Consider the following 25,913-nt stretch of genomic DNA (forward strand, 5'->3'; position numbering starts at 1 on the left):
TATTTTGTTCCCATGTTTTTGGAGATTTGGGGGATATCTTTCTTTTTTCATTTCAAATTTGGTTCCATTGTGGCCAGAGAAGATATTTTGCATGACTTTAATTGTTTAAATGAATTGAAATTTATTTTATGACCAGGATATGGTTTATCTTTGGAAATATTCTGTGGATACTTTAAAAGAATGTCTATTTTATTCTTGTTGGGTAGACTGTTCTGTAGACACCAGGTCAAGTTGGTTGATGGTGTCATTCAGGTTTTCTATATTCTTACTGATTTTCTTTCTAACTGTTCTATCAATGACTGGAAGATGAGTTTTGAAATCTCTGACTATATTTGTGTATTTGTCTGTTTCTTGTAACATTAGGTATATAACATTTGGGACGTTCATATACTCTTGATGAATTGACCCTTTTATCACTATGAAATCACCCTCTTTGTCTCTGGTAACATTCTTTGCTCTGAAATCCATTTTGTCTAATAATGCAGTCATTCTACCTTTCTTTTGACTGAGGTTAACATGATATATATTTTTCTAGCCTTTACCTTTTATCCTATTTATATATTTATATGTAGGCAGCAAACAATTGAATCTTTCCTTCTTACCCATCCTGACTTTTAATGTGAATGGTAAAACAATTTAAATTTAATGCAATTATTAATAGGGATGGGTTTAAGTTTACCATCTTGATATATATTTTCTATTTAAATATCTCCTGTGTTCTTTGTTCTATTTTTTGTTTTTTTCTACCTCTTTATGAATTAATTGCTCTTTTTATTGTTTTCTCTCCTTTGTTAGCTTATTAGTTACAATTCTTTGTTCTGCTGTTTTAGTGGTTGCTTTAGGATTTATAATATATGTCTTTAACTTTTACAGTCTTCAGATGATATTACAACATTTTACATATACCATAAGAACCTTACAACAGTGAGCCATTTCTTTCCCCGACATCTGTGATATTATTGTCATACATTTTACTTTTTTGACATTATTTTTTGCTTTAAACAGTTTTCCTATAAAGAGATGTAACTCAGAGAGAATGTACTTTAAATTTATCCATATAGTTAACATTTTGAATGCCTTTTATTTCTTTGAATAGACATAATTTCCATCAGACATCATCTTTTTGCTTGAAGTACTTCTCTTAGCATTTCTGGTAGTACGGTTCTGCTCGTAGTTAATTCTTTCAGCTTTTGTATGTCTGAAAGTCTTTATTTTGTCTTCATTTTTGAAATCTGTTTTCACTGGCTGTAGAATTCTAGATTGGCAGGTTTTTTTCTTTCATTACTTTAAAGGTGTTATTTCACTGTCTTCTGGTTACATTATTTCAAGAAGAAATCTGCTGTCATTTTAAATCTTGGTTCCTCTGTATATACTATATTATTTTTCTCTCTGTTTTTAAGATTTTCTCCTTATCATTGGTTATAACCAATTTATGATGTATCTTGATGTAGTTATTCTTCATGTTTCTTGTGCTTTGGGATTCTTTGAGCTCCTTGGATCTGTAGATTTATGGTTTTTAGAAATTTGAGAATTTTTTCAGTCATTCTTTCTTCAAATATGTTTTCTATACCTACCTCCTCCAATGTCACCAATTATATGATATAATGAGACCACTTTGAAGTTCACTCACAGGTCATTGATGCTCTGTCCTTTCTTGTTTTCTCTAGTTTCTTTCTCCTTGTTTCCTTTTAGTTAGTTTTATTATTAAATCTTCAATTCACTAATTTTCCTTTTACATCTGCTCTGCTATTAATCCCATCCATTTTTCCTTTCTTGAAGTTTGATATGGGTCTTTCTTATATCTTCTGTAATTCTACTTAACATACTCAATACTTACTGCTTCTTGAATATATACAGTAAGTTATAAAACTTCTGATACCTGTATCTACCCATGTTATAAAAATATGTTGATTTTGGTATCATTTTAGTGCCATAAAACTCTTTTAAAGTGCACAAGTCAGTGGTTTTTAGTATATTCTCAGAGTAATGCAACCATGACAACTATCTCACTTCAGAATATTTTCATCACCTCAAAAGAAACCCCATACCTTTTAGCACTCCCTCCCCATTTCCTCCTTCCCCCAGTTTCAAGAAACCAATAATCCACTTCCTGTCTATGGATTTGCCTATCATAGATAGAGACACTTCAAATAAATGGAATTTTGCAGTTTATGGCCATTTGTGACTTGGTCTTTCACTGAGAATAATGTTTTCAGGTTCATTCATGTTGTAGCATGTATTAGTACTTTATTGTTGCTCAATATTATATTGTATAGCTACATCACATTTTGGTCTCATTCATCAGCTGGTAGATGTTCAAATGGTTTCTAATTTTGAGCTATTATGAACAATGCTACTATAAACATTCATGTACAAGTTTTGTGTGGACCTTTGTTTTCAATTATCTTGGGCTTTATGCATTCAGGTAGAAATTCTAGATATATATATGGTAACTATTTAACATTCTGAGGAACTGCCAAACTGTCTGCACCAATTTACAATGCCACCAGCAATGTATGAGGGTTTCAGTTTCTCTACATCCTTGTCAACACTGATATTATTTGCCTTTTTTCTTATAGCCAACCTGGTAGGTATGATGTGGTATCTCATTGTGGTTTTGATTGCATTTTTTGAGGACTGATGATCTCATGTGCTTATTGACCATTTGTATATCTTCTTTAGAGAAATGCCTATTCAGATCCTTTGCCCATTTTTAGTCAAGTTATTTGTCTTTTCATTGTTGCATTGTAAGAGTTCTTTATATATTCTGGATTTTAGATCTATATTAGATCTATAATTTTCTCCCACTCTGTTTCATTTCATAACACCTTTAGAATAGAAAGGTGTTAAATTTTATAAAATCAATTTTTTTTCCTTTTGTCATTGTGTTTTTGGTGTCATATCTGAGAAATCATTGCCTATTCTAAGATCACAAAGATTTATTCTTATGCTTCCTTCTAAGAGGTTTATAGATTTAGTTGTTACATTTATCTTTGTCATTTCTAGGTCAGTTTTGATTCCTTTTTTTCCTCATTTTGGGTTGTATTTTCCTGCCTTGCATGTTTGATGGCTTATTGGATGTTTCACACTGTTAGTTTTACCTTGTCAGAAGCTGGATATTTTTATATTCATGTAGATATTCTTGAAATTTGTTATGGGACACAGTTATGTTACTTGGAAATAGTTTGGTCCTTCTTGGTCTTTGTTTTGAGCCTGTTCACTGGCACCAGAACTACATTTAGTTTATGGCTGCTTTTACCCCACCACTAAGGCAAAGCCTCTCTAGGTTCTAGAGTTGATACATTATGAATTATGAGATTTTCTACTGGACTGGTAAAAATAGTAACTTTTCCTTGCTGGGGATTGTTCCCTCTAAATCCTTTCAAGGTGGTCTTTTCCCCAGTTTCTGGTAGTGTCTCACATGAGAATGCCAATTAGTACTTAGCTGGAGTACGAGGGGAACCCCCTGCAGGTCTCTGGAGCTTCCTTCCCCCCCACTCTCTGCAGCCCTTTCCTCTGTTACTCTACCCTAACAAAACCACTGTACTCCCAGACTCCAAGTAAGGCCTGGCAGTTACCAAAGAGGAGGGGCTGGAGAGGGTGCGTGGGGAGGGAGGAGAAGAGGATTGAGGGGTATTTTGATTGGTACACAAGGTGTGTAGAAGATCGTGGGGAAGACAGTGTAGCACAGAGAAGACAAGTAGTGACTTGACTCTGTGGCATCTTACTACACTGATGGACAGAGATTTCAGTGGTGTATGGGGGGGACTTGGTAATATGGGTGAATGTAGTAACCACAATGTTTTTCATATGAAGCCTTCATAAGAGTGTATATCAATGATACCTTAATAAAATTTTTTAAAAAACACTGTGTTGACCTCCCCAGAACACCAGCTCTGTCTCCTGGTTTTAAAATGTGTCCAGAATTTGTTTTAATCAGGTACGGTAGAATGACAGACCCAAGGACAACTGCCTGTGGATTCAGAGTTTATTACTTAGAGTTTCCAAAAGGAGGCATGGGAAAGTGCAGGGTCTAAGGGGCTACTTTGTTTGGATAGAGGGATTATAGACACTGATTTATTCCAGGCAGCAATAAAAAAAAAATGTTTTACATTTTAGGTACAACTACCCACTTAATTAATAAAAATAGAATTTATCCTTTGAGACTATTAATGAAAAGAAATTTTTAGAATGTAGGGGAGGAAAACTCATCATTCATAATAAATGGGTGGAAAGAAGAGTCAGAAATAAGGCAAAGCATACACAAAACAAGATGACTGAAGTCAAAGCAATTATCTTTAATAGCAATATATGGGAATATGTTAAGTCCCTTGACTTAAGAGATAGAGATTTTAAAGAAGTCCACTTATGATATCAAGAGACATACAGAATGACAAAAGATTAAAAATAAAGGAAAGGGCAAATATACCAGGCAGACGATGATAAAAAAGAAAACAAAGTAACAGTAATAATACCAATCAAAATGGAATTCACAGCACAAAGCATTAAAGGAAAATTCTGAAACCAATAAAAAAAAGCCACATAAATTCACATTGTCTCTGGCCTTCTTCCTGTTTCTCAGGTATTTGACACCGTGAAGGTGAGGGTCACTTTGCAGTCAGTGTAATGGGACTAACTTTCATCATTAAAAATTCTTAGAGGTCCTTTAAGCCCATTTCAAAATAAACATGTTTTTTAGTTGTGTCCTTTCTTTAAAAATTTCTGAGACAGTTTCATGTTAGTAATTGTGTGCAGTTTCCCTGGTATACATGATTCATCTGTGAAAATTTGTGTTTATGGTCCCTAAGTCATAAAAACACCCTGAGCAATTGTTCGTGTCATCTGCTGTGGAATCTGACATTAGTCCACATGCTGCTGTTGGGGAGGCCAGGTAACAGTGAGAGGAGGTTCTTCCGTAGGACAAGCACTTGTTTTCAGAGGTGACACATGTTACCTGACTCCCAGACCCCTCTCAGCCTTACTGGTATCTCACATCAGGCAGCACTTGCTGAAAGACAAGAGGGCAACAGAAATTTACTACAATTATCTTGACATCTGTGTTTATTCTAAGTGAATGTTCTAAGTGTTTACCTTTTTTTTAAATGTAGCTAATGCTGCCTACCTTGGGAGCCAAGAAATGGTGGAAGTGGTGAAGAGAGACAATGGAACCATAAAGGAACATTTATCTAAGGTAATCACTTTAGTGCTGCAAGGAAGTTAAGTAGATGGGCAGAAATATTTACTGAGGGTGAAAGGCTAGTTAGAGTCTGTAAGACCTCAAGGGTTTGTAGATTTAGAGAGAGTTCTACTTTAGTTAAAATTAATATAATCCTTGAAAGTTTCATAGGAAGTAAGTAAAGCCCATTGCATGGTTTCTTAAATACATTTGACTACCTGTTTTTGTTGGGTTTTATTTTTAGAATAAATACTTCTCTCTAGGGCCTTGTGCTGATTCAGTAATATTTATATAGAGTAAATGAGTTATATTCAAAGGTAATTAAAACATTGGAAAATAACTAACATTACTATGACCTGAAGATTCAGTGAGCCTCTCTGTCTTATTCTCTAGTGTGTTAGAGGAATGTGCAGCTCTGACACCAGGCTGTATAAGCTGAGACAGAAAGGCAAATATTAAAATATTTAGCATTTGTTAGTTACTGCTGCAAATGCTAGAATCTACACAAACTCGTTTGGAAGCATCAATCTCTGAAACTGCAAGGAGACCGTGGTTCAGAATATGTCTGAGCACCCTAGAATTTAGGTGGCTCTGGTACCCCCCTTGCATCTTTTGTGTATCTGCCCATTCTGAATAGGACAGAGCAGTACTGTCTCATATGAGAGCCACTAAGCTGCATGTGGTTATTTATGGCTGGTCTGAATTGAGACGTGCCGTAAGTGGACAATTGGATTTCAGAAACCTAGTGCCAAAGAAAAGTAAAATATTTCATCAATATTCTTATATTGATAACAAGTTGAAATGGTAATATTTTAGATATATTGAGTTAAATGAAATATTAAAAGTAATTTCACCCATTTCTTTATACTTTTTTAATGTAGTTGCTAGAAATATTTTAATTACATATATGCCTTTATATTTCTCTTGGACTGTGCTAACCTAGAGCTGTATAGTCAGTGCTGAACTGTGATACCTGCTGGGTTCAGTGAGGTGAGCCCTGCTGAGCGGCCAGCTCTTACCGGGCCCAGGAACCTTCAGTCTGCCAGTAAAGTCTTAGATACCCTACTGGGTTTAGAATCTCTTCATAAACTTTGAAGCATTCAACTTAAACTTGCCTACAGTGTTAATTCATATTTCTATAACCTCCCAATACAATTATCTTAAAGCAAAAAATGCATATGTTCTTAAAAAAATATTTTCAGAATATTGATCTGTAGTAGCTTCACCCAGAGAGGACTTTTAAAAATGCCAATCTGTGTTTTGCTTATGACCATAGCAGTCATCATATTTCTAAAATAGCATTTGGCTAGAGATTGAAATTTTGAAGCCAGAAGGAAACCCTCGCTAGCTGACTGGGGGAAGTTGGGGCCTCAGAAGGACCCTCTCTCCAGGGCTTTTAACTGTTTCCAGTCATTGAAGGATGTGAAAATACAAGAAAAGCAATATTTTATTTTTCATTTAAATTATAAGTCAATTTGCTTCAAAAATGCATTTGAGTTCTCAAGGCTGGAAGTTCATAAAAACAACTCAATTCCCAGTTTATAAGACTGGCAGATGCTCACTTCCAAAACTCACACTTGCTGAATGTCTAGACCCATCATATGTCAAAGCTCTTCTTAGCACCTGTGGAAGCCAGCTGCTTTAGAATACTCATCATTTCTGGATTCTGTTTGTATGTTGTGCTCAGAAAGAGGTCAAAGGAAGGTGCTAACTTATTCCTGTCCTAAGTTAAGTCCATATGCACATGTAATCATTCCCAGATAGAAGTCTGCTCGTGGTAACTGTGTCAGGACTGTAAGTTTACTGAAACTTTTATGGGAGAAATATGGGGTATAATGGTAGATGACAGACGTTTCAAGGTTAATATTAACACACAGTCACAGGAATAAACTTTTCCAACTATAGGGAATGGTTTTGTTTTATTTCTAAGATAGCATTGAAAGTACTTGTGGAATTTTGGAAAGCAAGACATTGTTTATTTAATGATGCAAAACTACTTTGCAATTAATTGATTATCCTTTTTACCAGCGAAATTTGAGCTGTCCACCACAGTAGTACAGTTCCAGTTCCTGAGTGCAGTGGGGAACAAAGAGACAGGAAGTTTATTGCAACTTTTTGTTCCTGTAATGAAAAAAGAGGAAACATGCTGTAATTTAATATTGGTAGAAGTCAAATCAACATGTGTCCCAGTCTACTTGAGAAAATAAGGAAAGTTGGAAGGGCACATAGTTCTAGGAATATAGTAGGCATCACTTCTTGCCTTCGACAACCCTGATAATTAACCAAACTTAAAAACCAATTCCCAAGACTAGACATATCTATTGTAGATAGCCTAGTCGAGATACTCTGTCCCATTTCAGCCCAAACTTAGGCATTCAGAAACCTCATACCTACCCAGGACTGTCCACTTTGAAGACATTTTGAACCACATATTTTGTTGCAAAGATCATTCCCTGTATCTCAATTATTCAACTTTGAAAGCAGTTCTGAAAAATGTATCTTTGTGCCATCCAGCCAGGAAGCCATAGGAAGTTAGCCTAAAAATAGTCTGTCTACTACATCATGTGGATAGTTTTTGGATTCTTTCTCCTTGCCTAGAAAACTGCCATTCCATAATCAACAGACTTTGGTTCTACATTCACATTTTCTACTGCTGCATTTCCATTGTGCAAATGAAGAGGACTTTTTATCTTCTTGAGGAAAATGGGCCTTTTTAACTCTGAAAAATCTACTGAGCTGACTGACTGCTTGCCTGTCTTCCTTCCTTCCTTCCTTCCTTCCTTCCTTCCTTCCTTCCTTCCTTCCTTCCTTCCTTCCTTCCAAGATGTAGAGATTTATACACAGTATCAGATAGTTGTGTTTATTTGCAGTGCTTCAATACTCCATAAAGTTATTTTCCTTTCTTGGAGCAAATATATTACACTTATAGTTGCTTCCAGAAGAGTATATACTGTGGCCGGTGGTATCACAGGTTGTATTCTTTCCTCCCCTGACTAAATCCTTCCAGTCCTTGAAGACTTGGCTCCACTGTCATCTCCAAGAGGCCTTCCCAGCCCCTGGTTTGGGTTAGTGTCCCTTCTCCTGGCTCCCAGGTCTCCCTATATAAAGTTACAATACTGCACTTAGCACATAGTATTTAAATGGCCGGTTTTCCGTCCCCACCCACCGTGAGGTAAGGAGCTGCGTTTTCTCATCTCAGCATCCCTAGCACCTACAACAACACATGATACCGGGTGAGTCATCAGTAAATGTGCACTGGGCAGATGGATAGGGAAGTATCCATTAGTACAGTTAGTATAGGTGAGTATAGATTCTAAACCCTGTGATGCTATGGATCTCTTTGGCTCTCTCTTGTATGGACCCCTTTTCCAGTAATGTTTTTAACTGCATAAAATAAATACATGAATTATAAGAATAAAACAATGATACTGATGTATAGTTATCAAATATCTTAAAAATAAATTGTGATATATAATATGTCCATCTTTATTAACAAAAATAATGAGATATACTAGCAGCAGAATTGCTACTGTAATTTGTAGTGATGAGCATAAGTAATTTTTTAGTTAACTACAAGTTCTTTGTGATTTGGAAATTCCCATAATTTTATAGGTAACAAAATAGAGGTATTACCGATGCTTCTGTGGTTTGTTGCCTGTATTCATAATGAAGGAAATAACCAAATTATACTTAGAGGTTAGCAAGTATATCCCATCCACGTGTACATTGCCCCCCTCCCAAGCCCTGCCACTGCTTCTGCCCATGAACACGTGCCGGGGCCCATAGGATCTAGGGGAAGACACCCTGCTGTAGAGACACTAGAACAGGTCAGGCAGCATTGTTCGGTATTGTGGTTTGGGCACTTTCCTGAGAACAAGGATCCATTACCAGCTACAATAAAGAGACTAGATTATCTTGCATTGTTGGGGGGCCACTGAGGGGTAATAGGGTTCCATTCCAAACGTTTAACAACCGTATGGCATAGCCAGTAATTCACCAGAACCCATGCTGTCTGACAGACAGCCATTCAGAGGTACCAATTCACAGCAGTCCATGCCAGAAATGTGGCTGGATTTACATACGAGAGGGATTATTTGGGGGGAAATGTGTGGCAGAGGGCTTTTTACTAAGCAGTGGAGTAGAGGGCAGAGAGGGCGTAGAACTTGGGAAGATTTAGGAAGTAGAATCAAAGGCACTTTAGGACAACAGGATACAAGAGAATGGAGACGGAGGAGTCTCAGGTTATTTCTCTGTATTTGGATTTGATAGCAAGATAGGGAATGTGGGAAGACAAACGCCAGAAATTGTGGGAGATGGCTGAACAAGTAGTTCATTTGGGAACTTCTGTTTGAGATCCCTGTGGGACTTGCAAGTGGACACATAGCTGGCAGGTGGCTGTGAATGTGGGGCTTCAAAGTAGTCTGGGCTGAATTTTGCTTTGGGAGTAATGAAGATATATTGGAAGCCATGAGCATGGGTAACAGTAACCTCGGGACGTATGTAGTATAAGGAGAGAAGTCATCTAACGATTGATCCTTGGGGAACCCAGCTTAAAGGCTAGGAGGAAGGAGAGGGGCTAATGGATACGGCGGGAGTGGAGGGGGAGGGCCGGGAATGAGAACCGGGATGGAGTCAACCAAACAAGACAATCAACCGTACGTCTTCACCAGCCCAGTTTCATTTCTTCTGGGAGCCTCTGGAGAATGCTCTGCTTTATGAGGCACCTGGTGCGTCTGAGGCAGTAAGGGTCAGCATTCCCTTGTTCTGTCATTGCTCTAAACTATATGAGGATGTATGTCTCATTCATAGAAAAGTGAATTAGTGTTTGGTTGAACTTGAAGTTTTCATTTAAAACTCTCTTAGGAGAGAAATTCTAAACTGCCATGACCATCTTTGGCCTCGATTTATGGAAACAGCTGGTGTGTGCTACTGCCAGACTGAATCTGACCGTCGCTCAGTCACTAGGGGTTGGAAGTTGTTCCCAGCAAGAGCATATGAGGCGCAGCTTTCTGAGGAAGGTAGACAGCAGTGGCGGTTGCCTGCAGAGGGTACCCAGGGGGCCAGGCCAGGGCAACAGTGGTTTGGGGAGGGGGCAAAGTCCCTCGGGAGCAGGAACCCCTCTTCAGTGGCTCTCTCTGCATCCTGCTTAGCACACCCGAGTCTAGAGGTGCATGCTACCTTTGGGAACAAACCTGGCGCAGTTGTTTGCAGATTGGGGCATGCAAATCCTTCGGACATGCACGCGTCCTGCTTAGCGGAGCATAGGAAGCACTCCCAGGACCAGCTCACCAGGGCTGCCCGCCAAGCCTCTGTCTGAAACTGATTGTGTTAGTTCTGCCTATTTAATGTGAAGCCTGCTCAGAATGTCATAACCATCCTAGCACTAGGTAGGTTTGTTTTCATCTCAATTATTTAGACCTTGAGAGCAGTATTCTAGGTGCTCATGTTAGCGTACCCTCAAAGTTGCTAGTGGAGTGTGATTGAAAAGTGTGGCGTGTACTGGGGAGCAGTCTTTAGAATCAGCCCAGGCACCACCACTGTCTTAGTTATGTGACCTTGGTTAAGTTACTTGACTTCACTGTGCCTCCTTTTTCCATCAATAAAATGGTTTAATAATAGCATCTATTCTCACACTGCAGTTCCCAAAATAGAACACTATAAATACATATAAAGACCTTGTAACTGTGTCTGGCGTATACTACGCATTCAATAGAAGTGTATTATTATTATTGTCATCATTCTTATTAAGTTACTTGTATCCCAGATATACCTGTGGAGTATTTTCAAAAGACTATTTGCCTAACTTTTCTTTCCCAGGTATTTTCATTCCGTAATAAAAGATTTTGGTTAAATATATAGCCTAGAGACCCTGGAATGCCCCAGTCTCCATCTAGATCACAGCCACCGCTCCCCATGAGATGCCTACGGGACATGTTGTATAGGAATGGTGCTGAAGGAAAATACTATACCGCTTAATCTTTACCAGGACGTGGGCCAGTACCCTCGTGCAGAGAATTCAGACAAGCTGGACTTGGCCATTTCTCTGTCAGTTAAGCAAGACCCTTCCAGCACCTCTCTCAGATTTCTGAGGCATATAACCAGAGAGAAACAGAAACACAAGAGGGTACATTTGCCCCTGGTGCCTCATCCCCTCCTGCCTCACCAGAGGAAAGTGGATTTGGGTCAGCTTCTCACCCCAGTCCCAGGAAAAAAGAGACGAAGCTAGTTACTCGATGGCCCAGTGACTTCCATTTGGGAATGAGTGGGTTCAGGCCCTCACACCAGTCACACAGAAAGGAGAAAGCCCCACTTTGCAAGCCTTTTGAACCTCGGGGGGGGTGCTGTCAGTCCCGCTTGGGCTTCCTCCTCCTCCTCTGGCACCTCGATTCCCACTGCTCCCTGGGGTGCCGCAGAAGCAAGCATGGCTTGGTGGCCATAAAAGATAGTGTTTTCACCTCCAACCTCAGCCACTTTTTTTAATCTTTAGGGGTTTTAATTGTCCTTTTCTTAAAAATGGTAATTGAGCCAATTCTGGATAAAAGGAAAAAAGGAAATAAAAGGAAGAAAGGAAACAAGGTAATTGGAAAACGAGTTTCCTAAATTGTCTCACATTGTTTAGCAGTTCTTCGGTCTCCTAAAAGTGGCTGCTCAGAAAGACAGCAATGAAATTACAAAGCTTTGTGACTGCTATTCCTCTGTTCCCAAGAGGGATAAGATTTTTTAAGTAACTGAAAGGAGATGCTTATCTTACAGAATAGGTTACCTTTCAGGTTGTAGGTTTGAGGCTTACATGTCCGACTTGGGGGAGGGGAGAAGCAGCAGTCCATTGCTGTCATCCAGCCTGTTGTGGATTCTCCCCAGGGATGGAAAGTACTGGAGGACCTAATGGTTTGTACCCAGAGCCTGGGAAAGCTGGAGGGGGAAGAAAATGGGGATACAAAGGCAGCTCAGGCAAACTGAGCTGAGAGGCAGGAGGGCTCGATGCGTGGGTACTAATTTGACCCTCTGGTAAGCAACTGACTGGCTGCTTTCTATCTGATCTTTTGCCTCTTTGATCAAAAAAACAAAACACTTGGTCAGGTGGGAGTTATTTCAGAGAAGAAAGAAAAAGTGGAGAAAACAGGAATAATGTAAATTTTCTTGACTTCTTAAAGTCTAGCAGAGAGAATGCATCCCTTTCCCGAACCTCTGCATCATTGTTCTTTGGTTACTGTCTCCGAGCTGGCTGACTCTGTCCCCTGCCCTACATTGTGACAGTGCAGGGCTCTTCCTAAAGAAACCCACACATAAACCTAGCCGGGAAGGTCAGTGCCCAGTGAGCCTCCCCTCTTTGTGAAATGCCAACAGGGGTCCCCACACAGCCCAGGAGAGCCCAGGGCATCACCCTGCAGCTGCGAGAACCCAGGGGCTCCCCTGTGAGCCCCAGCCGGAGGCAAGGGACAGTCTCAGAATGCCGGTACCGCCATTCATTTTGGAAGATATTTGACTCACAGCACGCAAACGGCACTGCAGCTGAGGCTCCAGGTCTCATTTCTGAGTAAACGTCTGAGAGTCCACTCAGTGAGCTGAGCGTGAGTAGCAGCTTGAAGATGGGGGATGCACTTCACTATTTATTTGGCTGATGAGTGCTCTTGATTTTCTGTCCAACATCTCTCTCCGTGATCTTTTTAGGGGAGTACTATATATGTAATATATACATATACGTATGTATATAATGAAGCACTTTGCTTTAGGCTTAAAAAAAATGTGATACATATATTCTGAGCCTGACATATCGAAAGCAGTTTATCGGAAGAAAATATGTTCTCTTAAAAACTTATTTAAGATCATGAGGCTGCTTTTTCCTCTGACCTGGGCACAACTCCCACTGTGGCCATGGGAGGGACACAACTCCCTCTTTGCCATGACCTTGATAATAGCAACCACCCTGGAAGAGTGCTTACAGGATGTTAAGTACTGGATATGCTTTGTTTCCATCCCTTAGCACCAGCCCACAAGGTAGCTATTTCTGTCCCTCTCTAAAGATGAGAAAACAGGCACAGAGAGACTAAGTCACTAGTCCAAGATAGCAACACTAGTAAAAGGAAGAACCAAGATTCCAGCCTAGGTGGACGTGGCCTAGGGCCCAAGCTCTTAATGCTGCACTGAGCTCTTTCCCTGTAATGGCATGATGAGCTCCTGCAGTTTCACAAATTTACTTTACCAGAATTACTTTACAAAATTACTTTACCAGAATATGGAGTATAAAGGTGTTAGGAAAAGCCCTTTCACTGAGCAGGGTAGCCCTGAAACACCATTTACCACCGTGTTCAGGTCTACACCCTGTCATACAGATTGGCCAGTGACCACTTGAAGGAATAAAGTTAGAGTTGGTTAACTACTAAAACTAGTTTATAGCATCCTTGGTTGCATGATGAATTATATTCTAAGCAGCTTGTAAAATTCAGTTTATCTGTAAGGTTAACAAAATAAATAAATAGATACAATTCTAAGACTATGAAAAACCTCCTTTTACTAGGCCTGCAATTCCTGCAATCCTAATAGTCCTTCTGGACCATTGAGTAGAAAGAAATAATTCAGATAGAATATTTTTCCAGTTTCATTGAGATAATTGACATATAACATTGTATTAGTTTAAGGTATACAACATAATGATTCAATATGTGCACGTATTGCAAAATGGCTACCACAATGTTTAGTTAACATACATCACCTCACATTTCTTTCTTGAGATGAGAATTTTTAAGATCTACTCTGTTAGCAGCTTTCAAATATGCAATACAGTACTGTTAACTATGCTGTACATTACATCCCCAGAACTATTCATCCTACAATTGGAAATTTTGACCTTTGTATTTTTTGACCACCTTCACCCATTGCTCCACCTCCCACCCCCCACCTGTGGCAACTACCAATTTGTTCTCTGTTTCAGTTTTTTTGTTTGTTTGTTTTTTTGAGACTCCACATATAAGTAAGGTCATATAGTATTTGTTTTTTTGAATCTGACTTATTTCACTTAGCCTAATGCCTTCAAGGTCCAGCCACATTGTCATACAAATGACAACATTTTCTTCTGTTTTGGGAGCTGAATAGGATTCCATTGTGTGTGTGTGTGTGTGTGTGTGTGTGTGTGTGTGTGTGTGTGTGTGTACACTACTAGGTAGAGATTTTTGTGGCTTTTTTCATTTTTAATATTTTAAGATGTTGATATACCATTGAAAATGATTTTTGTTAGGTATTGCTAAATCAAAAATATAAACTTGGGTCATAAGATGTTTTCTAATATATCTTTTGTTCTTACAATAAATCCTCTATTAGTAACGCATAAAAGCCACAACTCAAAATGTGTACAAAAACAAAACTTTGTTGACTGTCTCAGGCAGAATGCGGAGTTCCTACTTTGGCCTCCTCTTTGTTCATACCTCTCTCTCTGCCTGTTGTGTTGAATGGCCACATGGTACATGCCCGTGTTCTTCCTTAGTCTGGAAGCTTCTCCAGGGCAGAGGTGTCTTACTTCTGAATTTCAGCCACTTAGCCAATGCCAGATGGGTGAGGTTTAGAGTCACTTTTACTGGAACTGCTATGAACCTGTTGGTTTCGGGGGCAAAAGTGAAAAGAAAACAGAGAGAAAACAAAGGTAGCTTCCAAATGGTGGCAAGCCGCAGCACTTTGCAGGGACATGTCAGCTGGGATGTGTCTCCTCAAGGGCACACTGAAGAGTTAAAGGAAAGTACTTCTGTGAACAAAGAAACTATAGTAACCAAAATTCCACTTTACTGCAGAAAACACACCAGGAAAAGCAGTGCAGTTCTGAGACAAAATTTAGAAAAACTGAGAAAATTAACTTCTGTATTTAGTAGAGGAATGGATTATTTAAAATGACAACAATTTGGAAACAGAATAATTTCCATCTCAATAAAAGCAGGTGCCAAGGAGAAATAAACTATAGGAAATAATTTATTTTCTTACAAACCTTTGAATGTGAACATCCTATTGATAGCCTAAGATTCTTAAGTTAACAATTACAGTATTTTTACAGCATTTACCTCTCCCATCATGCACAGCATCCTGGAATACATAGACTTTGAGAAGGCTGTACAGTATATTTGATGTATTCTGTACTGTACTATATATTTGAAAGCTGATTGTCACACTCACTTAGTTTTCATGTCCAGTTTTAAGACGTCCCAGTCTTTAGGTTTTGGGTTTTCATAACATGAGTCAGTTTGTTGTTAATTGCAAATAGTAGTAAAAGATACTGATTAGGAATGTGGCCACCAAATTTATAACCCAGCTTTACAACTCACTTAATTGCTTGAACTTAATGCAAGTTAATCTCTCCAAGCCTCAATTTCCTTTCCTGTGAAATAGAGATAAAATACATTCCTCAGGGTATTGTTGTGAGGACTTAATGAACAGAGCTTAGTGCAGAACCTGGCACATTATTGCCAGTTTTCATGAATGCATTGTTCTTCATTGCCATTTGTTTTTATGTATCAACATGATAATGGTGTACACTCTCAACCAGCCTGCTTTGGTGTCCAGTTCCTTCTTTCTTCGTCACCTGTCCTTTCCCTTCTCCCACCTCTACCTCCACACACCCCATACTTTTTCAGTTTCCTATTTAGGGCTACAGGTGCAGTGTCCTCTGTTCAGATCTATTGCCTGTGACTTATAATCTGTAGGGACCAGGAAGTATCTTAAGCCAGTGTGTGTAAAGACATTAGAATAGACACGTGTTCTACTTGTAAGCCAAGATTTTCATAGAGAGCCCTTCAGTGAATATAGTCTGAAGAAGAACTTTAAAAAAAAACAAAAACAAAAAGACCTTACCCCACCATCACTTAGAGATTTAACCAAATACAACCCACTCTAAATGGTTCCTGGCCTGGAAGATTGAGAAGTAAAATCAGATGAACATATGGGAAATCCAGAATCCTTTCTGTTACTCCATCCTAAAAACTGACATGACTTTGTGTTGATATTCCTAGTACATACCTGGGGCATGCATGTCCCATAACTACTTGGACACAACTTGTCTCTTGATACCTGAAGGTAGGTGTAGGGGTCCCTCTAATCCATGTTTATTGTTGCTGCTCAACTGTCCGGCCCTTGATGCATGAATTAAGGGATAGCATTTCCCCAGTGCTGAGGTTCATCAAGTTGACTTCTTATAGGAAACATTTTAAGTTGTAATTGCCTCACTGACAAGTAAATGCTGAGTTCTCCACAGAAATAGTCTTTGAAATGTTAGGCAGGAAGCAATGGCCATGTTGTCTTCCTTATCAAAGACGTTGGGGACATCCTCCTGCCCTGCTTGCTTTCTAGTTGACCCTTTTGTATTAGGGGCTTCCACAGACCTTACCACCATAGTTTGTACTGAAGTGAGGGCTCTCTGCGTATCTTCAGGCAATAGAGTGCACTGGAGCAGAGGAACAGACCGATGGACACAAGGCCAAGTCTAATTCCTAGATTTCTCAGCACTGTTTCATACTCTGAGGAGGTGCTGAACAACTGTGCATAATGACTATGCCATATACTATTGCCTGGATAAAATGTGATGGATTCTTGGTGATAAGAGAAGGGACTTGTTTGGAGAGAACCTAGTTATTAGCCCTCTTGGTAGACAATTAATGCCTGCAGACAGCTTGTACTTCAAGTGGTGTTTCAAAGGGAAGCTATAGCAGGGTGGTTGCTGAGATATCTGGGGAACTTATTTTTCCACAGCTGGACAGAGTAGTCACACACAGCATCTCAGCGCTACAGAGAGACTGACACCAGGAGGAAAGAAGGAGACAGCAGCAGGGCTCTCCTCTTCTCCTGGACACGAAAGGAATCTCATACTCTGCTAAGAACCATAACAAAGTGAATTTTTGTTTTAGGGCTTTAGAGTTTTCAGAAATGGTTGCAGTGAGCAAAAATAGAGTGGGAAGAACAAATTAAGTGAGAAATCTATGAGCCCCAGATCTTTGCAGCATTCAAAACTAAAACCTCAGGTGACAACCAGAAAAATTTCTGTGAAGTGACTCAGAATAATTCTGTAATTCAAGGTTTAGTTGTTCATAATTGACTCTCCGGATTATTGCATCAAATGTTTCCTCTTTTAAGTGTTTTTTAACTAAGCATCTCTTTATATATTGGTTAAGTCATCATGTTATTACAGTAAAGGTCATTGTTTTTATAAGAGCAGTCTCATCTGTCCATATTCAGATCGTGGATATAATGATTATTATAGGAATATTCCCATATCCTTCTTCCCCCACCACTTGATACCCTCCAGCCTGTCACTACTGTAACCAGAATAAGTTTCCTACCATACAGACCTGATCAGGTCGCATTTGTGAAGTTTTTTGTTAGCTCCTATGGGCTCCAGAATAAGGGACAGGTGCCCCCCATTGTCCAAATGTAGAGCAGTCCTGTGAAACCTTTCATAAATCAAAATGGCATAAGGAAGCAGTTACCATTAATTTATGTGGACAAATGTGAGCATTCCCAGTCCCCAAAAATAATCTCTTTCAGGCTTTTCTGATACCTTATGACACTTGTTGTGAATGAATGTATAGCACAAAATAAGTAGAGATGAAGCACAGATGTGCACAGACACCGTTCACAGCTCTGGTGTCTTAATGCTGAGATGCTGAGTATGGTTCCTGGGGAAGGAGCTTGGCAGGGCCACACACTGGTTGGGGTGCGTGCTGCCTCTTATAATAGCTCACTGCAAAACAAATGCTGAGCAGTTTCTCACTTTTGCCTTTTTTCATAAAAGCAAACATCCTCTTTGGATTTCTTTTGGTTCGTGAAAACAGGTACTAACGTAGGTCTTTCATAAAAGCAACAAGTGGTGTAATGTGAACTTTCAAACAGTGGGGGATGTCTGTATGTGTATGTAGACATATGTACCCATACATATACTCTGTGTGTGTATGTACATGACATATACACACATATACATGTACTTGTGTGTGTGTGTGTGTGTGTGTATGTATTGTGGGCGGGTATAGATCAGTATCCAGTACAGAGCTTAGTAATGCCTCAAAGGAGGCTCTATCTCCATCCGGCCTGCCTGCTGTCACCTGAAGTACGATTATAACACTTCCCACCGAATCAGTTTACTCTGCTGCTCTTTGGGGCCTATTCATGGAAATGTGCTTGCCCCCCTCAGGGTTCTGATCACATTTCACCTGCTTCATTGAGAAGCCTGCATCTGTCTCATTCACCGTCACTTGAATTCAGCATGTCCACCACGTGGCTGTGTGCAAGTAGGAGTGGTCACTGGTGACTCCGTCATTGTCCCAGTGAGTCCTCATTGTCCTCCTCTACCACCTCTCCAGTGTCTGGTCCAACCTCAACATCCATACCTTCCAGGGAATCACGGGTGATCTGTCCCCCAGACTCTCCCTCCGTGGGTCTTCCCTTCGGACACCTCCTGATTCGCTCCCGTAAACCATGAAGGCTCCCGGCCTTGAGAGAGCCGCTCCGTGGGGGCAGCCGCGGGGCCAGCTTCAGGGCCGGGCGCCGGGGCTATTTCCAACACCGTGCACATTGCTGGTGTCATGTCTGTTCTGGGAGGGGAAAGTGTTCTCTAATAAAATGTCTTTGTCTTATCTTTCAGCTTACATTTTACTATGGTACCATAGATGCTTGGTGTCCAAAAGAGTACTATGACGACATGAAGAAAGATTTTCCAGAAGGAGATATTCGGCTCTGTGAAAAAAAAATACCTCATGCCTTTATCCTCCATTTTTACCAGGAAATGGCTGACATGGTAGCTGACTGGCTAAAGGATGATCTGTCCAAAATATAACCACTAACGCAAGGCAACAAGCGCTGATAGCCAGTGGCACCATAGTTTATTTTGGTGGACAGGATCCATGCAGACAAAAGGAAATCTTAATTTAGGCTATTTTGATTGAACTGCATTGTAGAATAGCCTCTCTAGAGGAATTATGAACCACTTACTAGAATATGCAAAATAGATCAGTGAATATTAAGTGTATAGTCAGCTATGTGAAGTTTATGAGGCTCTAAGAAGGACACACTCATGTGCCATAGCAGGAAGTGATGAGCCGCGGATCTTGACAGTGGACCCAACTGAAGGCGGAAGCTCACCAGCCCAGAATAACTTTGCACAGGTCTTGGCTGAGCTCATCAGAATCAGACTGGATATCAGGACAGCCTGCAGACCCCACCCGTGACTGTCTTGCAGCCGGTCACAGAGCACCAAGTCAGCCTTTTGTCTGGCCTCCAGTGGCACAGTCTCACGCAGAGGAGGCTCAACATCGGGAGAGGCACTCCATGTAGCCATCCCCGAGAAGCTTCCCCAAGGAGTGTTAACTTCCTGAGCTACCCGTGCAAGACAAAGAATAAAGTTCTCCAGACATTCCTTTGGTCAACTAATAAGAACTGTTGAGAGATGTTAACTGTGCCTCTCACAACAAGACAGCCAGCAAGCTCCACGCTTAGGCTTAGCTGGCCGGGTTGTGAGCTCCCTGCAGGCTCTTCTTCCGCAGAGCCAGAATGGGGAGGCACTGGGCTGTCCCAGATGAAGCCTGTTCTTTCCACATGCAGTTGCCCCTTCTGTGATTTTTTTCAGTAAAACTCCACTGGGGACCAGCTATAAGCAAGTACTGTGCCAGGCGTTGAGGATAGAGTTCCTCGCCACATTATGGTTCTTTTCTTCTGAAAATATTCTAATCATTTTTGAAAGGGCACCTTTAAATTGCTGAGTAGAGAATTACTTTTTTGGAAGGGCACCTTTAAATTGCTGAATAGAGAATTACTGTAAATGAGTTCTCCATTTCTGCATTAGTTTTGTTAGCTGGAAAGAAGTTGCTTTATTAATGAATCAAAAACAAGCCATTATGTGAGTCCACCTTCTCCGGGCACCTGGAGGTACAGCAGGGAAGCAGCGGGGTCTCTGGCTGAGAGCGGCTAGCAGTGTTACTGCTCTCCCCAAATCGACCCAATCCTGGGACCTTAGGAGCCAGTAAATTCCACTGACTGGAGTGATGGTTGATGATCAATCAGAAGAAGCATTCAGTTTTCTCCTAAAGGAAATCCCTCATGATGTTATCATCCCTTAGGGACAATGGGATGTTGCCCTTCCCTTTCAAAACCTAAAGTTCCCGATGAAAGATTCAGCTCTGATGTGTTGCCAGCTCAGTGGTGAGTGTTACTCTGCAAGCTCTTATCCTTTGGCATGGCTTCGGCATCAGTGCCGATGACTTCTTAGAGGGGAAAACCAAGCTGCAGGTAAGGAGGAGCCAGGAGACACAGGCCACTGGCACAGGGCTGCACACAAGTTCTTATTGACATCTGCGTGGGTAGACCTAGAGATCTGATGTTAGAAGCCAGGACTCATGGCTCTGAAGTGCTCTGCATACAGGAGATGCTCAGAAGTGCTAAGTTGAAGCAAGTAGAGTAATTACTGGGTAAATCATACCTACTGGAATAAAGGGCAACCTCCCCAACATTTTGGCATTATTCTATATCACTCCATATTTCAAAAGTCTACATGAATCAAATTTTATCTTATTTTGATTTTTCAGAGCTTAAAAAATGATAAAAAGTAAAACGATAAAGTAAAAGATGCTGGCTCTTATTTCCTGTTTATCATCTAAGCACCAAATATATTTTTGAAAACCATGTTTTACCAGCACTGTGGTCTTGCCTGACCCGATCTCTGTGTTGGGAGAGGAAGGGTGTATCTGAGTTCTCCAGAGTTAGGCTTGAGTCCAAGTCTCTCTGTTCAATTGAAAAGCCCCTTTCTCAGTGCTGCTTTGAGAGAAGGAAGAATCCGATTTCAGGAGATTAAAGTTCATTTTATTTCATTAGGAACTAAACTAAAGACTAAACATCTCATGCATATGTATTACTTGATAAAGTCTGTGAACCCTGGAAGCCTTACCATCTGTGTGATTTTTAGGCAACTTCATCCAGTTTCTGCATGCCTCAGTGTCCTTATTTACAGGCAGGATTAATAAGAATGCATACCCCATGTTGTTGGAAGCACTGAATGAGTTGATAATGCATGTAGCACAATGCCTGACCAAGAGCATCATCTCAATAAGGATTGGCTAAAATAATTATTATTGTTCAAGATCATTTAAAAAAATGACTAAAATTGAAAAGCAGTGGATGAAATCCTTTATCCAGAAGCATTTCTGTGTGTGTGTCCCAGTCAGCCACACAGATAATCCTTGCTCATTATTTAACTTTCTGTGGAGTCCGCTGGTGCCGAGTGAAAAGCCTAAACTGGGTATGACCGTTGCCCACAGTCATTCTCAGCCTGTTCTGGGCACTGGAAAATAATGTCTGTGGTCAGCCCCATGGTGCTCATGGACCAATGGCTCACGTCCACTTCTCTGCTCAACCCTTGGAAAGCCAGTGACCTCCAAAGGCTTGATTTTCTTCACCTTACATTTTATTAAAATTTAATTGCAGATTTAAGGAGACTAAGAAGACATGCCAGTTTAATACACCTGATTCTGGATTAGGTGGTCCTGCTATAAAAACATCGTTGGGCAGTTTGCACAACTTGAATGGGGCCTGAAGATTAGGTGGAAGTAAGAAGTCTATTAACTTTCTGATTTCAATGATTGTGAAGAAGCAGGAGAATGTCCTCATTTGTACTAAAGACACATTGAAGTGTCTGGGGGTGATCAGGCATCGTGTCAATTTATTTTCAAATGGTTCAGAGGGAAAAAGTGTTCTTTGTACTTGTAACTTTTGTGTAACTTTAAGATTATGTAAAATTTACAAAAATAATCATTTAAAAAACCCCACCATGCTCTCAATGTTTCTTTACTAGGAAGCAAATTTCTTCTTTAAGCAGTAAATGCAGGCCGGGGTTCAAATCCTGGCTCTGCTATTAGCTTCAAGATACTGCATAGGCTTATCTTCCTGAGCGCCCACCTCCCATCTCCTCTATGAAATCACTTGTGTCAGGTTTGGATTCTGGTTTGGGGGAGGATTTTTTGTTTGTCTTTAATAGAGCTAATTGAGGTTGTCCCTACAGCCTTTAGCACCTTGTCCAGCTTATGACAGATGCTCTGTAATATGGTTCCTAAAGGAAAAGGAGAGCAAGTTCACTTTCTTTTAGTGTCTCTTCTCTCTAGTGCAATGGCGGACCCCCTGGTATCTGTTTCTGCATTGTTTTACTCAGCCTGGAACCTGATTCTTAGCATTTGTGATTCATATGTGGGGTGGCAGCACTTTCTCACCTGGCTCAGCTTTCTGCCCCCAGGCCATGCAGGGGCAGCATTCCCTGCCCTGAGAAGCTTACGGTTGATTTAGAAAGATGGACGGAACAAAGCATTTCTTATTTGTCACTAGGCATCGTCTTTGTTGCTGACTTTCTCTTGCAGGAGAGAAGAGGACATACCTGGGCTGCTCTGTCCCTTGAGGGATGGCATTTAAGTAGCTGTCAGTAGCTGGAGCTAAGTGTGCTCTGTGAACAAATATCTCTCTGAGGCCTTAAGGCTGGAGCTCCCCTGCAGGAGTGCTGAGCACAGAAAAGCTTTCTTCCCCTTTCCAAGGAGGCTGGGTCCCCTGCCTGTGCCCCATCAGAATGTAGGTGAGTAACCACACTGGTCCCGGTGGGGAGCTGCTGTGGGACACGGGTCTGTCCTCCTCCCCCTGACTGAAGGCATCTCCAGAGCGAGACCGGTGAGGTCCGGAGGAGCCTCTGCGGTGCAGTAAACTCTGTAAAGAGAAAACTCCCCGAGGCTTGGGGGAGGCGGCTGCTCCCCATGCCGGAAGGACAAGCAGAGCTTGGATGGGTTTGAAAGGAAGTGAGTGCAGAGAAAGAAGTTGCTGCTCTCTCTGCACTTCAGGCCCCACAGTCGTGGGAGGTTATGTCATACTCATTGTGCAGATTGTCACAAACAGGCAAAGGTAAGTGACTTGCTCAGAACCTCACAGCTGCGGAGTGACATCTGGGACTCCAAGGTAGGCCTCTACTCGAGAGCCTCCCTTCATCCCCTTCTTGCCACAGCATCATGCGCCTCCTGGAGGCAACAGCGGGCAGTCTGGTGAGCGTGGAGGGTGGGGAAAGGGAGGCACGGGAAGGGCAAATGCGGCAGGGGAAGTGAAGAGTAGATAGTTGGTAACAACTGATCAGTTTTAAAAGAATGAAAGCAGACTGGTTTGGGGGGCTTCTTCAGGTAGTGGTCCCCAAGGAGGAAGGCCTGTGTGCTTGCAGGAGTCAGAAGTCACAAGCTCTTGCCCACTGCAGCTCTGCTGCAGCCGCCCGGTACTCCAGATGCTAATGGCTGTGGGTGCCTCTGAACATGCGCTGTTCTCTGAAATGTTTGCAATCAACTGCTCCAACTTTGAGACTGCCTGTGACTCTCCACACCTCCTGGAGACTTGGCCCAAAATCCCAACTGCTTCTACCTCCCAGAGCAGTCCTCTTCGCTCCCACCCTCTGAGCCCTCATGGTGCCCTGGCTATATCTCAATTGAAGTACTGACCATTTTTGCAGGAATTATATTTGTGTGAGTCTGCTCCTCCCTGCCCCCACCATCAAACTTCTTCCTGACCTTAAAAGGAGAGTCCTGGGTGATGGGATTTGTGTCTTAGTCACCCCTGTCTTCTCAGGGCTTATCAAACAGAGCCTGCCACACAGAATATTCAATAGATTTTGTTATCTAAACTAACAGAAGTTTCTATCACACCTAATATGCATGTTCTCAAGAAACACTATTCTCTCTCACTTGGCCAGACAATCAAGGAGTCACATCTCAGGGACTCTCCCTCAAAACTGAATATGTAAAAAGAAGTGAGAAAGGGACTTTCTCTTTTGTCCCTTTAGTGTTTCCCAGGTGAGCTGTGCACAACTGGGTCAGACAGATCCAAGCACACTGCCTGTTAGCTTTCTGGCTCTGGGGGACTACGAGAAAGCAAGGACACTACACCTCGTGGCCCATTCTTCTTGTCCCCTCCAGCTGCAACTGTTCCTTCCATCCTTCTATGATTAGAAAACCTCTGGAGTTTGGGTATTAGCAACTGCCAAATATGTGGTTATTACTTGTTGAGCACTAACCCCATGCAGCACCCCAAGTGGGAATTAACAGCAACAATATGCTAGACCGTGGTCTGGGAGAGCTGTGCATTTTCATTTTGTATTGCATTCCTCAGACATTCTGGCAAAGGGGCCTGTGCTGACCTCCCTACGTTGGGACAGGCTTGCTTGCTGGGTAAGTGTATGGGAAAATTCCTCTTCCCTGGGATGGGAATGTGACCCTGTGACTGGGCGTCCATTACAGCCAGGCCGTGCGGGTGCACCTGCGGGGCTTCCTCCCTCACAAAGGGGCTAGAATCCCGCCCCTGCAAATCCACCCTGCTCAGGCTGAGCAGCACAGCTGGGCTTCCTCCTCCGGGCTGCTGCTGAAGGGCTGCACACCTGCGTGTGATTAGGATGCACACTGGTGAGGTGCTGCAGTGGACAAGTTTCTCCCCAGATCACTGTTCCTTCTGAGCAGAAGCGTTCAGGACCTCCAGGGGTCCAGGCACACAACACGTCCATAACCAGCTGAGGCAGCAGTCGGGCATCTTTGCCTCAGCCCGATTGGAAACAATCAGGCATTGGGCTCACCAGGAGGGAGTGGGGGAGTCAATCTGCACCTCCTTTGAGCATCAGCCGTTGCAGGGCATTTTCGACTTGCTCAGTGTTGGAGAAATAGGATAAAATTTTAAATGCCACCCCTGACTCCTAGGTCCGTGTAACTACCCCTTCTGTACTGAGTGTATGATCCTCCAACTACAGAATGCTGGCCAGGTCAAGTGGACACTGGAAAATAAGAAAATGAAGAACCGACCGTGGATTGTTACAGACACAGCATGACAAGACTTCACCCATTTTGGTGGTAGGGTCATAAAACACATTTATTGTACCTACCAAACAAGTTCATTGAAAGGGAAACACAGCTTTTCTTAAAGAGAAAGACCCCTTTAGTAGTAATGAAATTAAGAAGCTAAAAGGGAGTGCACTGTCCCAACTGACCTTCCACCAAAGAGAGACACCACGGCCATGGCAGCCACGCCGGGTCGCAGCCCACCTGTCCTGCCTGCCCTCACAAAGAGGCCCGGTGCGCATCCCAGCGGAGGTAGGTCCCGTGATGGGCCAGTGGTGAGGGCAAATCCCTGTCGTCTTCCACCCCTGCTGCTCTACCCCAGGACTATGTAAGGATCAGAGAAGGGGTTTTCCTTCTTCTGGGACAGCAGTGGTTGGTGCTGTCCAGCCCCATCTGGGACGCATGCCAGAGGGTCCCAGGCAGTGCTGCTGAGCACAGATCTCCGCACTGGTCTGGGAGAGTCCCGGGCATGACGCCCTCTCAGGTTTGCTGTAGGACTTGGTTGGTTTCCCTGAAATCTGTGGTTGGCCTTGCTGAGGAAGCCACTACAGTTGAGCATTGTGCCTTTGGACTTAGACACTTAACTGCAGCTTCCAGTGGGAGGGCTCATGTTTTCTGAGGTGAGATGGATCCCACAGCAGCCTGATGTGTATGAAAGCCAGAAACCTTTTCACTCAAACTGTGTTGGGAATAACAACACTCACTCATTACAAATGGCAGTGCACATTTCCCAAAGAGAAAACGTTTTCCAATGCATGTGGCGGCTTCCGTCCTGACCCCAATCTTGGTTGCCTTCCTGTGCAGTGGCCCCATGCAGTATGGGGCTGTGCACGGCATCCTACACACTGTCACACCAGTCACAAAGCCCCAGGGAGCACAGC

The 25,913-nt window shown here is 41.9% G+C and overlaps 1 protein-coding gene across 3 annotated transcripts in view; it reads left to right on the forward strand.

Moving 5' to 3' along the window:
* LDAH (lipid droplet associated hydrolase) overlaps positions 1-21,959 on the forward strand; it is a 108,783-nt gene extending 86,824 nt beyond the window's left edge. For 2 of the 3 annotated variants that reach the window (XM_036881730.2, XM_036881729.2), the window contains 2 exons: positions 5,109-5,191; positions 18,789-21,959. In XM_036881730.2, coding sequence (XP_036737625.1) covers positions 5,109-5,191; positions 18,789-18,980 — 275 coding nt within the window. In that variant the 3' untranslated portion in view covers positions 18,981-21,959. The remainder of the gene's footprint in view (positions 1-5,108; positions 5,192-18,788) is intronic. The other variant, XM_036881731.2, reaches the window with a different exon arrangement.
* The last annotated feature ends 3,954 nt before the right edge of the window (positions 21,960-25,913 follow it).

Source organism: Manis pentadactyla, chromosome 2, assembly GCF_030020395.1.
Source record: "Manis pentadactyla isolate mManPen7 chromosome 2, mManPen7.hap1, whole genome shotgun sequence".
In the NCBI taxonomy this organism is placed as follows: domain Eukaryota; kingdom Metazoa; phylum Chordata; class Mammalia; order Pholidota; family Manidae; genus Manis; species Manis pentadactyla.